General features: G+C 52.7%; 1 protein-coding gene across 7 annotated transcripts in view; it reads left to right on the top strand.

Moving 5' to 3' along the window:
- The window catches only part of ZNF831 (zinc finger protein 831), a 111,407-nt gene that overhangs the window by 58,694 nt on the left and 34,611 nt on the right, over positions 1–18,102 (top strand). For 6 of the 7 annotated variants that reach the window (XR_007150832.1, XR_007150833.1, XM_047852398.1 and 3 more), the window contains one exon: positions 4,672–4,823. Coding sequence is in view for 5 of the 7 variants with exons in the window: in XM_047852398.1 (XP_047708354.1) it covers positions 4,672–4,823 (152 nt within the window). In the remaining 2 variants the exon portion in view is untranslated. Of the gene's footprint in view, positions 1–4,671; positions 4,824–9,770; positions 11,146–18,102 lie in introns of those variants that run through there. The other variant, XM_047852401.1, reaches the window with a different exon arrangement.

Here is an 18,102-nt window from a genome sequence, read left to right as displayed (position 1 = left end):
AATTTAAAAAACCAAACAAACACAAGATCAAGCTCACCTGGTTTGTTTGGCAAATGCTCTCAAGATGAAAACTCTCTTTTTAGGTTTCAGTTTTCACTTGGGTTTTGAACTTTAAATATAAAGTTTTGAACATTTTTATACTTCAATCTGCATTTTTACTTGTTTTCAGTGTAAAGGTGAGTGTGGTACTAGTCAGCCAGAGTAAGTTGCCAACTGCACTGTTGCAAGTGGACTTCTTTTCATCATCGAGAACGTGAATGTGTTGATACTCGTCAGGTGGAACTGCCTTGTCCTTTATGAGCATTGCTTTTTGGTCTTGTCTAAGAGGTCTTTCCTTACGCTCACTCTCCCGGTGTCACAAACACAGAAAGATATTCCCCTGTGTTCTCTCTGTATACATATCAACGGAAGGAAGGATTTATTTTTACTTTTGTCCACATAGAGAACTACGGACCATGGGTCAAACTCGACTTTTGACCTGTTTTTGTATGCCCTTGAGAGCTAGACGTGGTTTTTACATTTTTAAAAGGTTACATATGTAACGAATATGTGGTAGAGATGGTATGTGGTCGGCAAAATCTAAAATATTTACTATCTGGACCTTGATACAAAGCTTGCAGACCTCCGGATTGATTCCCCCCCCCCCCCTTTTTTTTTCTCACCTATTTGCTGTATTTTCACTTCCCACTCCTACCTGCAGTTCATTTCTGGGTCCTCCATTAGATGTCATTTGTCTCTTTGTTTGTTCCCTACTTCAAATACCACACTGTAATGGAAGAGGTTGTTTTCATTAAGAAAAGTCCATGAGCGAAAGGAGAGAGATTAGAAAATGCAGGATCTGTTTTCAGAGTGGAAATGGAAAAATGTAGCAAGTTCGTACTTGGATGCCTAATTGCCCTGACATTAACCAGAGGCATAGAGATCCAGAGTGCCCACAGACCGCGCCTCCGCCGTGCCCAAAGCGAGTGCTGGACCATGGAATTGGATTTTATTGATTAATTTGTAACCGTGGCCAGTGCCGTAGGAAGCACGAAACGCTGGTTCTGTGAAGCTTCTGCCGAACGGAACAATGAGCTGTCAAGTCCCGAGTGGGTCGGCGTGAGTGAGGAAGGCATTGGGGGTCATCTGGGGGAGGCGTGCACTGCAGACCCCAAGGGACATGTGAGTCATCGAAGGTGCGGGGCGGAGAGAAAACCGGGTGCCGAGAATGACATTTTTCCTTGTAAAGCGGGCGTTTATTTGTCCGAGGCGGGGGCCTGCTCACTTCAGTCCCGACCGAGTTTCCTTGGTCAACGAGGTAGGGCTCTCAGGAGTGATGGCACGGTCTCTGAGGTGAGGTGGAGACACAAACGAGGTGTGGTGGCTGCCACCACACCTGGCTGAGACCCTCTGTCACAGTCACCAAGGCCCCGGAAGCTTTGACCACAGTGTTCTGCTTAGCGGGACACTGAGGTCTGCTTGCCTCCACTTCCGGTTGCTTTGCTTCGTTCCCTGTGGGATGAAACGAAAGGGATGATATGACAGCACATGTTCCCCCCACCCCCCGGGATGAACGTGTAAGACCCTCTCCTCGGATCCGCCTTCCGCCCCTCAGACTTGGCTGATCAAAGGGGCATCGAGTGTGTGTGTGGGGTGGGGAGAGTGTGGTTGGAGGAGGCAGGGTGGCCGGTGGCTTTCAGCCGGCCTCAAAAACCTCACCCTGCCTCCTTTGGAGAGCTTCTCACTGAACTCTAGTTAAAACTGGTGTCCCCTGAGCTCTTGACCTTGGCCAACCAGGCACCGGTGTCCCCACTGGAGCGGATGCGGGGCAAGAAGGCTTTTTTTTCTGAGCAGTTTTCCATGAGGCCTATAAACAAAAACGTTGTGCCGATCTCGTGTGTCAGTAATGGTGGCTCTTGAAGGCAGACCTCTGGAGAGACCAAGAGGGCAGAGGGTACACTGAATATAGGAATTCAATTTAAAATCTGGACCTTAAGTGGCAGCTTATTAAAAACCCTGTAAACCACTCTACAGGTCAGCTAACAGCAAATTAGACGTAAATACAGAAACCTAGATAGGATGTAAAAAGGTAGCCTTGAGTAAAACCACAGTGAGAAAAAGCATGGCTTTGTGGGACAGTGTCACGCGCAGAAGTGACACCACGTATTTATAAGGATCCTCGCGTATCCAAGGATGTTTGTCAGACGTATCTGAGCGAGCGTCTCTGGGGGGAAAACAGGCAAATGGGGGTTAGAGGAGACAGGAAACATGCGAATCATGTGTCTGGGGTCGGGCTCCCTAGAAGCGGAGCCCGAGATGGGCGTTCCTGGACAGGTGATTTGCGGAGGGAGGGCTCTCAGGAGTGAGAGAAGCAGACCAGGGCAAGGGAAGGACTCAGCGGGGTGTGGCATTGAGTGTCCAGTCCTGCCTGATCCCACGGGGAGCTCTGGAGTGTGGAATGCCCTAGAGAGTGGCCACCACGGGACACAGGGGCCGAGCTATCACCCCCTGCAGCTGCCAGTGGCCAGGGGCCCTTCCTGGGGTGTGTGCAGGCTCTCCCAGGTTTCTCTAGGCAAGATGGCTCCTGTCAGCCAAGGGCAGTCCTCTCGAGAAGGGGGTAGATGTGAGTCACCAGCAGCCAACACCCCAGCATCTGGAGCGGTGGGGGGAGGCGGTCGAGACGGGCACTCGTGGCATCTGCTAAACTGCAGGAGGCCTGGGTGATGGTGACAGGCTTGCCCCCTCCCCCCCCCCCCCCCCGCCACTCCCGGTGTGTCCGTGCCCAGAGGACGGCGCTCCACGAGGGGCTGCACGCAGAACGTTCTGAGAGAGCCCGGGGGCGGGAGAAGCAGACCCGTGACCGTGACCAAATCAAATACTGCTCCAAAGGCAGTCCCCCATGAGGGCCAAAGGGGGCCCAGATTCCACCTTAATGAGAGCTGGGTTCAGGGGCTGGGACTCTTCGGTCTTCTAGTTATTTTCATTGACTGCAGTCCCTCACTAGGCCGTTTTCCAAAAGCAAAACCTCTCTGCAGTTCAAACTGTGCCTTTCTTAACGCCCGAAGGCTTGTGGCAGTCACCCACTGGCTTGGGGTAAAGGTGACCCACAGCACACAGAGAAGAGTTCTCCCCGCATCGCCCCACCCTCCTCCCTCCCTTTGTCTCTACACTTTGAAATCACTCTCTGTCTGGGCCCAGCGGGAGCCCTGACTGGTTCTGGGGCTTGTGATTAGCTCCCCACCCTGGCTCAGATAGCTCTTTCAGGAACCTGTGGTCTTGACAAGCGGGGGCGACTGCTTCAGAGAACAAGGCAGGGCCCCCTGGGGGATGACAGCTCCTGTCCAAGGCCGGGGAGGTAGCCGAGCCTCTCCCAAACGCGTAGACTGCAGAAAGACGAACAAAAAGTCACTTTCTCATGGTTGGTGCCATAAAAGTCAGCTCCTAAGAGAATACAGCATTCTGCAGATCTTGCTTAAAATTCTGTGAGCGGCACTGATGATGAGGGGATTGCAGCTGGAAGCTGGCAGCGGCTCAGACAGATGAGAAAGGAAGATGGCCAAGCAGGTCGCCTCACCTTCGCCCCAGACTGAAGAGTGTCTGGGGGTAGGGTTCTTGTGAACTGGGGCTTGTAAAAGAGAGGCTGTCCTTGTTACTTAAGTGGGCAGGGAGAGGCAGCGCGAAGGTCTTTTCGAAGAGCCGACCGCTGATGGCGGCCTGGGCGAAACAGTGCGGGCCAGCGGATCAAGGGTCTGGCCCCACTTGGCTACGCGGTCTTGCGTGTCACAGGGCGACACGGCAGCTGCTCTGTGTCTTGGTTCTTTTGCCTGCAAAATGGTGGCACGGGACCAGCTCGCTGGTCTGCTTTTGGTTGCATAGCCTAATAAATGCACGATTGTTTACCTAGGAATTACGTGTTCGTTTTACTCCACTAATGTATTATGTATATTAAAAAGGGCGTACAGCTGTAGATCCAAGAAAGTCTGGATACAAATAAGTGTAAGGCCTAGAATTTTCTTTCTCAACCCTTGTCGCGTCCTCCCACTGGGATGTGAATACTGTTTCTGGGGATGAGACCACTGGAAGGGCTTCTCCGCGTGGCAAGTCTACGATGCCCATGTTTCCAAAGTAGACCCTCTGAGCCCACGGTGTCCAAGGCAGTAGCCGTTCGCCACACGTGGTGATTTAAATTCATTAAAATGAAATAAAATGTAAACGTGAGTTCCTCAGAAACACTAACTACATTTCAAATGCTCAGTAGCCGCCCGTGGTGCGTGGCCACTCTGTGGTCAGTGCAGATTCTAGAACGTTTCCGTCATTGCAGGGAATTGTATTGAGAAGCTTGCCTGTTAAGCAGTCAAGCCCATGTGATTCGGTGTTTAATTACACAGCCGCTAACCTTCGCTGAGCATTTGCTCTGTGTGAAGTCGCATGGAAAGCATTTCGTAAGCACTATCTCATTTAGTCCCTATAACAATCTAGCCCCGTGTCCTAGCGGGGGAGACGGTGGGAGGAAGGACGAGGAGTTTCCGAGCTGACAGGCTGCTCAGAGGTGGAGGCCTTGTGTTCTCCCGGGCGCCCCACGGGGACTTGGGGTTCATTGTCTGAGCGTCGCCTTTATCAGTGTCTGTGCGTGGGCTCCCGGGCACACGCTCTCAAGACCGTTCACCACACGTGTGCTTCTCTGTCCCACAGGCGCAGAGGGGGTTTCTTACAGAGCCGCGTTCAGCTGAGAGGAGGCGGCCTGCACAGGCCACCCAGAGTGCTGAGGAAAGACCGCCACCTCCCCCCACTCGAGGGGCTGGGCCCACGCAGGACCCCCAGGAAGCCTTCTTCAGAAACGGCAGGTAATGTTCTCCTTGGAGGTGAGTCCCAACTGGGCACAGCAAGGGCCCAGGCCCCTCGTCAGATGCTGGGGATGCAGGGTGGGCAGCAGCCAGCCAGCTGTGCCCTCGAGAGCCCTGAAGGTGTGAGGACTCAAGTGTGACAACTGGGGGATAGTCACCGTGACCCCAAAGTAGCGGGGAGAACATTGAGATATTGAGAAGTGGGCACACATCCTTCAGCGCTGGCCAGGTGTGCCGGGCCCTGTGCTGCATGCAGATTCTCCCGGGACCTCGAAAACGTGAGTCAGAACTCTTGGGGACCCCGTCTTTGAGACGGAAGTCCCCTCGATTCTCTGCGGTGGGTCCACGGGGGGCTTGCGCGTCCGTGTGAACTAGAAAGACGAGTGGCGACGACACACGAGAGCTGCTCACACGCAAGCCGTCAGAGGCGCCTCGTCATGCCCAGAAACAAACCAAGGATGAACTAATGGGCGGTGCTTCCTGGAAAAAGGACTATTTTAAGCCGTAATCACTGGGCAATCAGGGCAAATCACTCAGCTTCTCTGGACCTCCGTTCCCCCTCCTCTCTCCCCCTCCCCAGCAATAACGCACCCGGCCTTAGTCTTGTTTGCAAGGTGTCGACTGGGAAAAATGAAGGTCGTCTGTGGAAAGGTTGCAGGGTCCCATCTGGCCAGCAGTGACTGAATTACCATCCTTTTGTGGCTGGTTATTGTCTCTTTGGCTCAAGGGCTGACCCTGGGCTGTGTCTGATGGCTGAGGTTTTGGTCCCTGGGGAGAGTTGGCTGGGGCACCTCCCCCTCCACCTTTGTGTAGCACCAGTGCCCCCTGCAGGCGGGTGGCTCTTTTGTGCTCCCCTCCTCTCCCTCCCCCCCCCCATCCCCCAGGCCCCAAAGCCCTCTCCCGTAGGCCAGGACAAGGGTTCCTTGTGGCTTGTTTCTTGGTGAGAATTTATTTTTTTTTTTTCTTGGTGAGAATTTAAATCGAGGTAAGTATTTGTTCCACCGGTTGGCCAGGAAATACATTGTCTTTGCTATGGAACATCAAGGGTTAAAATCACATGGGAGAGGCTGGGAGGGGGCGGGGGCGGGGCGGTAGGCGGAATGCCTCAGGTTGCCCAGCTTTACCCTTTCTTCCAGTGGATGTCCACATCCCCAACTCCATTACTTTCCTCCTCCATCAATGCAGCCCGGGGAACTGCCCGGAGGGATTTGGTTGTGTGGTACCCTCCCCCCCCCCCCCCCCCGCAGAACCCACCAGAACCCCCCAGAACTCTGCCAGTTATCCCAAACTGCAGAATGTTCCCACCAGCTGTCTCCCAGCACCTTAAAGACGGCGAAACCGGGCTGCCGCGGGAGACTCACATCTGGGGCCACGTTTATGCTGCTGAGCAGCGAGCGCACTCTGCCCTGAAGAGGACAGCGGTCCCTGCTGTGGTGATGGGTGACGACACACACACTAGCTGTCCGCCCTTCGCTCAGATCACACTGGGGGTCTGTGCCCGTACAGCTAGGCCGTCGACGAAGGCTTTACCTACCCAGTGGCTCCACACGAGGATCCACTGGGCACCGTGCCGCCCCCACGGCGGCTGATAAATGCCGCTTGTCGTTATCTGCCAGGCACGACAAGCCTACCTCCGTAAAAACCGGCGTGGGCTGAGCGCCCAGTGAGCGCGGGGCATGCGGTGATAGGTGTTCTCGTCGTCTGCCCAGGACAAGGTCAGCCTTGGGGGAGTTTTCTTGGGAGACGAGGGGTTTCGTCCAGAAACGCAGATGCAGGGAGAGTACAACAGGAGCTTTCTGGACTGGCGGGTGGTGAGGACGGGCTCGGGGGCAAGAACGCAGACTCCGGAGAGGGCAGACAGCCCAGATGCGCGCCGGGCCCCGGTGGGAGGCCGGAGACGGTTACTGGGGCGGTGCCTCACTTGGGCACCACCTGAAAAAATCGCCACAAACTTGGTGGTTTAAAACAACAAAGATTACTTTTCTCACGGTTGTGGAGGCCGGTTGCCTCACACTCTCTCCAAAGGCTGTAGGGGAGGAGCCTTCCTGCCTCTTCCAGCTTCTGGTGGCTCAGGCGTCCCCTGGCTGTGTCTGTCCAGCCTCTGCTTCTGTCGACACCTGGGCTTCTCCCCTGTGTTTCTGTGGATCAGGCTCCCCACCCCCCCACCTCCCGTGTCTTCCCCCTGTAAGTATACCTGTTGTGGGGTTTAGGGCCGCTCCCAAATCCAGGATGATCTCACTCAAGAGTCTCAATTGAATTATACCCACAAAGACTCTGTCCGAGTCAGGTCACAGTCACGTGTTTGGCAGTTAGGACTCGGACGTACCATTTTGGGGGCCATCGTTGAACCGCTTGGCTTCTACGATTCTCCCCCGTCTGTGAGCCAACGGAAGCGACCTTAAAATGTGTTTCCAGGTGAAAAAAAAGGAGTGGCACGTGTGGACATTCGGTGTTGAGGGACGCACGTCAAGTGTGCTCTTATTGTGTGCGAAGAGTTGAGGCAGGAACGTTCTTTTGTAAACCAAACTGGCGCGTAGTCGTTAAGAGGGAGTCGTGCAGCCCACCAGCGGCCGGGCCTGTTCCCCACTCGGGGGAACAGTCGTCCAAGCGGCTCCAAGTGGCTTCAATACCAGGACGGGTGTGTCGGGCCAGGGGACCCATCGGCTCCTCTTTAGGGAGAAGCCCAGGGGCAGGCTGGGGAGGGCGCGGGCAGGCCCGCTGCGTAGGGCCACGGGGACTGTGCCAGCAGCTGCCCGGTTTGCCCAGCCTTGCACTCTGTGGGGCTGTCAGACCAAAGCAGGGAGCCCCGGCTCCCCTCTCCCTCCCTGTCACAGTCCACCAGCGGAAATGGGCGCCTCCTCCTAATTTGCACACATACCCGGCGTGCTCATGGTGACCCTGGGGGCCCCAGTGTGAGCAGGGACACCAGTTGGGAAGCGTCTGACCTTTCATTGTCCCTTTTACTCCTCCTTCCCTTTAAAAGCTTCTCTCATCCTTGGGGGGAAGGGTCTGTTCCTATCCATATGGGCTCCCGGAGGGGATCTCGAGACTCTCTCCATGTTGGGAGAAATCCCACTTCTGTATACTTCTTATCTCGGCGTGAGCTTTTCATACCAAAGCCTCAGAACAAACTGGGGCACCATCACACATGCGCACACACACACACACACACACACACACACACACACACACACCGTCAGAAACAAAGTCTAAATGGGGAGCTAAGAAATGAGGGGCCATTCATACTTAAGATCCCCCTCCCCCAGAATGGTGACAAATGCTTTCGTGTTTATTATTTGAGAAGTGGGTTGAGCCAGAGGCCTGGGTCACTGGTGCCCGTTTTCAGAGGGCTCCCTCCCCTGCAATTAGGAAGAACGTGGTGGATGTCCGTTAAGAGCAGGTGTGAGCCTGCGGGATGTGGGCTGAGCGTTTGCCCAGGGAGTATTAATCACCCCCTGTGCCTCACTGAAGTGTCAGAGTGTGAACAGGGATGGCTGGTTGGGTAAAGCAGCAAGCGTGGGCTGGACAGGTCGTGCTGGACACCTGAGTTGAGTTGGAGGGTGGCGAGTGCACGAACATAAATACCTCCTGGAAATCAAAGGGGCTTGGGATTTTTTTTGCCACCACTTGCTCATACCGGCATTTCACAGAGGAGTGGCAGCCTCTCTGAGTGTTGGGTGTTTGAAGAAAAGTACCGTGACTTCATAGGAGCCTGACGATGGGCCTAGGTCGTCCACCACGGACAAATAGCTTTCCCCCATCCTTTGACCTGGCAGGCCCCGCATGGAGAGATCAGGGCTGGCTTCTAAGTGAGGGAGCTGACCTCGCCATGTCTGTGCGTGCGCGTGTGTGTGCGTGCACCAGTGCGCTCGTGAATGCATGCAGCTGTGTACGTGGTTTTGGTTTTGGTTTTTGTTTTTGCAGGGTCCAGGGGGAAGGAGGACCTGTTTTCCGTGGCGGGACAGTGATAGAATCATCTAGTTTGGGTGCCTGAGGGGCTGTAACTTGGGGGGACTTGATGAAACCCAACAAAGAAATTGGAAAGGGTCTCTGGGGCTGGGGGGGGGGGGCGTGCGGAATTTCCCAATTAAAAGGTAGGGAAAATCTTTGGTCCTGATCCTTGTAGGTCAACTAGAATCAGTGAAACCTCTTAAATTAAGTAGGCCAGAATACTTGTGTCCAGGGGCTGAAATAAGATGCTGTAACTGACTCTTCGTCGTCTTCATTTTTGGCAAATCTTCCTGTCAACAACTTACGAAGAGGAGAGGAAGAGAATGTTTTTGAAAAATATTTTTTTAAAGGATGCTTAATTTCCCTCCTCTGTAAACTATTCTGTTAGCTTGGTACTAATCACTGGAATTAACAGATGGCTTGGCAGTGAAGTCATCTGCAAAAGCAGAAGGCCAGAGGAGTTACGAAGGATAAAGACCTACTTTATAAATTTTTAGAGTGATTGGAGTCTTTGAGACCCTCCTGAGAACGGAGTCTTCTTTTGAAACCTGAATTCAGTGGTCTGTCCCATCCAGGTTTCCAGCAAGGGGACGGGGGAGGCTGGAAGTTTCTTTTTAAATACCAAGTGGCAACAGGTTACCAGACAGCCCGGCTAAACGTGACTGTCAGCGGGCAGGAGTTTCACGCTTTCCTCAGAGAACTTCTTCAGTCACATTTACTTCAGGATCAAGGTGGAGCTGTGATGTTAGGTGGGGTTAATCTTAGAAACTCAGGGCTCCTCGTGGAAAGGATTTGCATGAATATCCCGAGGAGAGTGCACATCTACTTGAGGAAAGACCTTGTAATCCAAACTTTCTTTATGGGACACGTCAGTTCAGAGGTTGCCTGGGGAGACGACCATTATCACAGGATGAAACCCTTCTCCAATAAATTGCTTACAAATTTAGACCCCTTGTCAACACCACTTTCTCTCTGTCCCTCTCTCCTCACCGTTAGCTCTCATCCCTGCCCTTCAGAAGAATTTTCACAATATAATGTAAATGGGTTGCCAAGTGAAACCAGACATCACGCTCAGGACGCAGCCTTTCATGACGCCGATGGAGGTGACCACTGGGTTGGTTGAAACTCGTTGACAGAATCTGACTAGATGACAAATGAGCAAGAGGAAACCGAGGAGGTAGTTCCAGCAGAGTGAGGTACATACCAGGGAGTGAAGAGAAGGCCTTGGGAAAACGGAGGAAGGCCTATAACATTTGGGGGGTGGGGAGTCCCTCTTGATCTTCCTGTGAGAGAAAACGTAAACTCGAGACTAGCCCATCGGTCTGCTCTACAGTTTTGTGTAAAAATGTACTCTGACCCCATTAGCACTTGATTAAGCTTAGTTGATTTTAGCAGTTAGCTCCCAGTTTGCTGTTACAGCCCCTCACCTTGAAGGTTTATTTTTATCTTTGTAGGTTCATCAGCTTATCTTCATAGCTTTTGGTTGCAAGAGAAATTCTCAAAGTCCTTAATTCCCCACTATTTGCTGTGAAGTTTTCGTCCCTTTGGTGAATGAATTCATCTTAGGTGATCTTTCCCCAGTGGCAGTGACTGGAGTTAATCGGGGCCCTGTTTCCCAAGCTGATGGGTCATCTCGGCCTTTGCCTCAGTGCCTCACGCAGCGTTGGGTTCTTAGTAGGTGTTTGTTGAACGAACCACCGAACAAGCAGAAGGAGGTCTCCTTGAGGCTCAGCCCCGTTGAAAGCTTGATCCAAATCAGCCCCCAAAACTTCTTGGAGAACGAAGGAAGGCGCAGGCAAGCTGCAGATTTCGTGTCTGATTGTGTTTTGGAGAGGCGTCAACAACAGAAGAGTCCAGAGGGTGTCTGGTTTGGATGGCAGGGAGCTAAGCGCAACAAAACAAACTTGTTATTTTCTTCATGAAAGAAACCTTTTCATCTAAAAAAGCAACTTCCAGCTTCCCCTACCTTTGCTGGACTCAGTTTTGTGGCACCACTGCCTTCAACCTTAAGGATTATCTGTCTGTCTGATGCCACGTCATTTGTACAAGATGAAAGCTCTGGAGAGGAAGGGATGGTGACTTTGAACCTGAAGATGTTCACTTTGATGTCTTTTAACCTCTCTGACACCACAGATAGGACCAAGTCTTAACCGGGGAGATTTGCTTCCAAAGCCAGCGCTTGGGTCAAAACAGTCTGTGGTCAGAATTATCTTTGAAAACTTTGTAGATGAATTACAAGAATGTGTTGTTGTCTAGAACTCAGAGCAGAAGTTCTCACGCACGAGGTGTTTGTGCACCACCGAGGTCCAGGAAGGCGAGAAGAGAGGCAGGCTGTCTGCGCGGGCTGTTTGAAGATGAACAGCCAGCTGTCTAAGGAGCCGGTGAGGATATGGTGTCCCTGCTTTGCCACACAGCGTTCGCCGTTTGGTTTTAGCATTAAGCCTCTAAGACCGCTATGACATCTTCATGGGTCGGTTTGTCGTGGTGGGGATTAAGATCCTGGCGTTGTGCCTTCTGGGCGGTGTGGGGAGCAGTGTTTCACAATCCTGAGCGTAGGTGAAATGTGTGACGGGGCCCTGCTGTGGGGGCGGAGGGTGGTGTCCCTCGTCTGGTGCCAGCTCGGGACTTGGGGGGGGGCAGTTACTCCATGCCACCGCGAACCCGCTGGTGTAGGACAGCGAAAGATCACCTCTTCTCGTGTAGGGGGAAGCTCGCCACCGACCCCTGTCGCAAGAACGGCTTCTCCACTCTTCGCCTCCCGCGTTGGGGTCTCACTTAAGAAGAGAAGCTTTGCAGGTGCGTGCACATGCTCGCACTCGAAGGCTGTTTTTCCATCAGAAAAAGCAGGTGAAAAACCCACATGTCCCTACAGAATGGATGACACCACCTGAGTGAAAGCAGCTCCCGATTCTCTTTTGTTGTGGTTACACAATTCCTGATACGTTTCTCCTGATGAGGTCGCTGCCCTGAAATGAATACTTTTCTTTTCAGAATTGGCGAAGCGGGGCGGGGGGTGGGGGGTTGCAGTGGAGACGAACACAACATCATTGAATTCTGTGTGCATCTCAAGTGGGACTTTCGAGTCTCTGGGAGCTTAAAACCCATGAGCCTGCCACCCTATTACTGTTCTAATATCACACTTCCTGCCCCTGGGTTGCAGAAACGAATCTCATAATTAGGTTCGCCCTGTTTCTGTGTTTATATGCACATCCCTTTCTCTCTAGCCGCCGACATATCAGCTTTTGTTATTATTATTTATTGTTGGACTCCTTTGTGTTCAGAGGGTCTGCTCCATTAACTGAGACCCGTTCTGTTTCCTCCAAAGCTGGGGTACATCAGAGCATCCCTTGCTATCGAGTGCTCTTGTAGATTTCCTGAGAAATGCGCTTTGTGGGCTGGAATGGAGAGCGCTGATGTGGTTGAGGGTAATTCTTTGGGTTTTGCTGGGCGTGTTGGCAGTGGTGCTGCTCCTGCCGGAGCACAGGCTAAAATTGGGACACCGAAGAGGAGCTGAGCGTGGCCCTGTGCCCGGATGACACATCCCAAGTCACATCGATGGAGGGAGATGTTTTATTGAGCTCTAAGAACTACATGGTGTTTACGGTTTTGCAGTTTCCTGCAGCCAGCATGCCTACGGCCGTAAACACGGTGAAGTTCGGGGCCGCGTTTCACACCGAGACTTCAGAAACCGTCCCAGTAACAAAACCCAGAAGGCACGTTCAGCGTCGGAGGCCCGGCCACTTTTAATCCCTCCGGCGAACTAGTGATAAGGGGCTCCTTCTGCGGAAGGCCGCCCGGATGGTGAAGCTGGTGGTCAACCGTGTCTCCTAAAGTCTCAGAACTCATGTGCCACCTTCAGAAACGTCACGTCTGTACATCACCGCTGTGAACGTTTGCTCTTGTCCTTGAAACTCAGAAGAAACACAAATACGTTTCTTTTGAAGAGAAACCGTTGGGAAACCAACATCATATGCCGTTGAGGGAGCACTGCAGAATGAAAACACTAATGTTTCATGGTAAATAGAGCCTGGCTCCAGCCTGCTGTGGGCAGAAGGCCACGAGCCCTGGGAAGAGCCCCTCTGCTGGAAAGAGACCGTGACGTCTTGAGGGGCATTAGAAATACATTAGCACCCGGTTGAGACTTTCTTCCTTCCTTGGTCAGAGAGATTATAAGGGCACCGCTCTCTCACTGTGTGATTCAGTTTTACTTGTCTCCAAGCTGTGAGTCGCCCCTCCCTGGGACTTTGTGGGCTGCAATGCCCTTTTCTTGACAAAGGGAAGGGCCCCCCCCCAACATCCACTCGTGTCATCCTAGTCTAGTGTTTCTTTAACTTTTACAAGGCCTTGACTTGTATAGACTCAAACTCTGCATTCGACAGAGTTGGCTGCAGAGGCCATGGGATGACCCACCTACACAGACCTTCCTTGAAGCCTCTACCTTCTCCTCCTCGTTGGGGGGTAGGGGACAGGGGTTGCCAGAGGCCTCCTGGGCAGCCTCACACTCCATTTCTGAGACTCCCAGATAGCGACGCGGAAGCTGCTATGGCACGCGACCTGCCGAGGAAAGGGGTGGTGAGAAAGACCCTGAGCCCAGGTGCAGCGAGAGGCCGGGCACTCTTCGGGGCTTTGCAGACATTGGGGAAGGGGCTTGATCTTGCTTCCGAGGGAGATGGGGAGCTGCTGAAGGATTTGGGTGCAGGGAGGAGGTCGGTGGGGAGACCGTCCCCTGGGGGTGCTAAAAAGATCGCTCCAGGCACGGAGCGGAGCAAGGATTGTGGCAGATGGAGTGGACACCGGGACACAACAGACTGGAAGGCCCTGGAGACGGGCTGGGCACGTTTGTGTTTGAAAAGAGCTGGGGAAAATCGATGTTCCACCTAGAGGTACGAAATAGTGAACTATTCGTTTTTGGTTATGCGTGTGATGCTTCCTTTAACACATAAAAAGTGTGGCGGAAAAGGCTGGTGTTCGCCGTGGCCACCACCCCCGTTGCCAGTTCCGCCGCAGATGAAACGGCTGTTCCGAGGGAATCTGCCAGACCGTTAGGCGTGCGTGTGCCCGTGTGCGTGGTTGACATAACGGCCACATGCGTATCTCGTTGTGCAACTTGCTTATTTTACTCGGCCACATTCCATAGCTTTCCACACTGTTAATAAATCCAGAGAGACCTATCTCAACCTTGCAGATGAGGATAGAGCCTCTCTGGGTGGGAGCACTCGGAGTTACGGAGCCGCTCTAATCAGGGGGAGTCTGGCACGGTCAGCATTTCACTGTTGCGTCACTCCCCTGGGACGTGCTGTCCATAGTTCTCGGCCCGAGCAGAGCGTTTCTCTAGGGAGAGCTGAGAAGAGGAATCCCTGGGCCTCTGGGGGCCACGTTGCACATTTTTGATCTTTCCAGGTTGCTTCCCAGTTTACATTCCCACCTGTAGCATTTCAGAGTTTGTCTTCTTTTCTTGACCTTCTCCAACTTTTAAAAAAGTGCCTCGGATGCATAAAAGATGCTACCTCCAGTGCCCGTGGACAGCATGGCCTTCCCACCCCACCCGGCAGCCCACTGGGGACTGGGGGGATGGGGGGGGGGGCCTTGCCCAGACAGACCACACGGAAGGCTGGCCTTATCCAATGGGGAAAAACATGGAGGGATGAGAAGACTGTCTTTGTTTTTGTTTTAAATCACAGAGAAGTGAGTTTCTCTTGACTCAACTTTAAGTCCACCGGGTACAATTTGATGTTCTCTCCAAATATTAATAGATTTGTTCCTCAGTCAAGGCATGACGTCTCAGTCTGCTCCAAGAGAGCTCTGTCACTGCAAAGGACACAGAGCCACGCAGGACTTCCTCTGTGCCTTGCCAATTCATTAGACCCGGTTAGCAATTTGCAGAAGAGATTAATTGATTTGCAGGCTGCTGGGCCCTAAGCGTTACTCAGCTGCCTCCCAGAAAGCTCAGGCCGCCGGGGAGCTCAAGAGAGCAAACAGTAATATGTGAGGCTTTGGTGAGAGGCCGAGCAGCGTCTTTGCGCTGCATTATAAACAGGAGCCCGAGAGACGGATTTCTCGGCCCTTTCTGGCTTGGTGTGGGATTTGGGCCACAGATCAGACTCCCAGGATAAAATGAGAAGGCTCACAGAGCTGCGCCTGCCAATATAATGGCAGTGTTCCTCTTTGCAAGCTTCTGTTATCCCCGGACAGCACCACAGCTGTCTTATTCTGAAATGTGGCCACCGGAGCTCCATGCTCTCTCCACATTCAGTTGTAGGAAGGACTCTGCATGTAGGGAAAAGGGACCCAGTTGAAACTGGCCTGGACAAAAACATCATCTCACGTAAGACAATGGCCGCAGGCTTGGCTGGGTCCATAGGTACCGCCGTTGCCATCAGGACGCGGTTTCTCTCCATCACTTGGCCCCTCTTTTCTCTGGGTCATCAGCATCGGCTCCTCCGGGGTCTGCCCGGCCTGTCCACGCTCTCTGCCTCACTCCCGGCCCGAGTCCCCAGACCGAATCTTGCTGGCCTGGTTGGGGCCCTGTGTCTCCTGAACCGATCACTGGGGATTCAGGTGTGGATCATTCACCTGTCCCTGTGCAGAGGGATGGGCAGGGCCTCCTTTGCCAGGGCAGCTAAGGGTGAAGGGGAGCTGGTTCCTCCAGAGAAGAGAGGGCAACGCAGGTAAACCCTACAGACGTCCGAATCATACCATCTCACTCATGGTTTAACGCAGCGCAGCGTATGTTTGTGAGCAGTGGAGCCCCCGTGTGCCCCTGGAGAGGGGAGAGGCAGGCGATGCCGTGTGCCCTCTTCTTGAGGAGCTTAGGGTCTGGTGAACGGAGACACCTTTGTGGCATAGATTAGAGTCACGCAGCCTCGGGTTCACATGCGATTACAGGGGCCTGCTCTGTGCCAGGCAGTGTGTGGGAGCAGGAAGAGAGGCAGATAGCATGACGCGGCCCTTGTCCTTAGGGAGAGCCCAGTCTGGCAGAGGGAGCCGGCACAGACTGGTAAACAAGTCATTACAAATGCAATGCGGTAAGCTCACTGATATGATTAAGCTTCCAAATGAGGGACTCTGACAAGGCCGGCTGGAGCGAGAAGGGAGAGGAGGCTAGCATAAACAGGAACATGACGAGGAGGGGCCGCGATGCTTCCGACGCCCATCCCGAGGGCCCCTCGGCCCGGGCCCCCACTGCAGAGGGGAGGGACGGCAGACCTTTTTTCCCCCTCCTTGCATCATAAAGAAATTTTGCCACATACACTAAACTGCTGGAAATGGGGGCGCACAGCACTTAACTACTATTTACTTATTTATCTAAAATGCTAAGTGTTTCCCTTGGCAGTCACTAATAGATTCCTGTAGAAACGGAGCGACACGTTCTGAATTCTGATTTCTGCGCCAACAGAGGTGGGCAGGCAAAAATGGCTAGTGTGCTCCTGGCTGGTTCCGTTGGGGAGGTGGGAGGGCAGGATGACAGAGTCATTTAAAGAGAAGTTGAGATATGGGTATTTGCAAGGTAAACGTGTGTTTATGCTAAGGGTTTGAGAGAGAGAGAGAGATCGACACACCTTCAGTCCCAAACCTGAAATGGAGACTGTTCTCCTTTTGAAGGACCTCCTGAAAACCGTTCTTAACTTTGAGTTGGAAGAGCCCCCAAAAGGAATCTGAGTCTTGTTCTAGAATTTTCTACGTGTAATGCTGAAGCCAGTAGCCAAATGGAATCAGAGGCTGAGGCAGAATGAGAAGTGATGATCTCTGGTGTTGGTGTCCAGCAGACCTCCAGAGGGGGTGCACGATCAGCAAGGATTTGGGGCTCACCCTGGTGGGTCTTCCCCTCCCCACCCCCACACCTGGTCTTCAGGAGACAGGTTTTGGTTTTGGAGACAGGTGAGCCTGGGGGATTCATTCCAACCAGGGTGTTAGTGGCAAGTTGAGGCAGAACGGTGGCACGAACGGTGAGCCTAGAGGAGAAGTAATCACGAGTGACATGTAGACTAACATTAGAATGTATCAGATCATAATGAGGAAGTAATTCTGTTCTTCATTCCCCTTTAAGGCTCTTGATTACATATGGAGAAAGTCTGGTTTTGATGCTACTCTGCCTTTAACACCTGCCTGACCACTCTTTCCTAATCTCCCTTTTAGGCAGAGAGAGGTTAGGTTTGAAATCTAGCTAGAATTTGAGAGCACAGTTCTGTTTTCATTGGATCCATGTGTACTGGTACCCTCTTACATTAGACATCTCGTCTTGCCCAGCCACCTTGTAAGAGACCTTAGAAAGCCCGTAATGCCAGTACTGCCCCCTTCTTAGCCTTTTCTTAGCCCAAGACTGGTACTGGGGAAGAAATTTTGGTTTTAGACTGAGAAGAATTTGTTTGAGCCCTGACTTTCCCTCTTACTACCTTCTTGGGCAAGGGTCACCCCTTGTCTTTGTTTCACATCCTCATCTGTAAAATGGGGGTGTAGACGGGTCTCGGAGGTGTTCACCTATACTGATTCATTTCACCTGGCCCTTGAAATCCCCCTCGAGCCAGTCTAGGAACCTTCGCATTGGGCGGTTGAGAGGCTCAAGCTACCTGAGATGATGAGCAGAAAGTGCTTTGTCAACCACAGAGGACTTTGTGGGGGTGGTGGCTATCACGACTGACAGTGGGGGCCTCTGTGGGGGGCTGACTTTTCACTCCAGGTCTGGAGAAGACATCTATGAGTCAAAGAAATGAGTCCATGAATGGTGAATTTCACTGGCCTTTGGGGACATCGTGGGGGCAATTTAATTTGTGCCATGTGGCTGCATAGGTGACCCCCCCCCCCACCTCCCGGTGAGACCCTTGAAGGTGGAGAAGATAAAAGGATGGGGATAATCCTCGATGCCCCAGCCCCACCCCGTCTCAGGCCTCCCCGGCAGCCCCAGGTTCTGCTTAGGGATCTGGCCTTCACCCCAGCGTTGGATGCCGGCAGGGAGCATAGGAAATCTGTTCCAGCAACGAGCACTGCTTTCTGCTTGAGCCTTTGGAGAGTTTCCTCCAAGTGTTTTTCCCCATCTGAGTTTCAGTGCGGCCCTGTGGGGTCGGCAGGGGGACGTGGTGGCTGTTCTCCATCCCAATTAGGAGTCCTGCCCAAGTGCACACGTTGAGAAAAAGACACACAAATTCAGTTCCAAGGTTTTTCCTTTGCTAAAACTCTTAACATTTTGGCTTGTTTATTTCCTTAACTTCCAGAGACATGAAAAAGTCATTTTTGTGCCCCCTCCGCATAGACATTAGTGATCATTTTCAGTCATTTCCAGCTCTCCCTTTTTTGCTACGAGGCACCTGGCGTGCCGGGAATGGACAAAAGC

This window comes from Prionailurus viverrinus, chromosome A3 (assembly GCF_022837055.1).
Source record: "Prionailurus viverrinus isolate Anna chromosome A3, UM_Priviv_1.0, whole genome shotgun sequence".
Taxonomy (NCBI): domain Eukaryota; kingdom Metazoa; phylum Chordata; class Mammalia; order Carnivora; family Felidae; genus Prionailurus; species Prionailurus viverrinus.
This window is presented reverse-complemented; position numbering and strand designations above follow the sequence as displayed.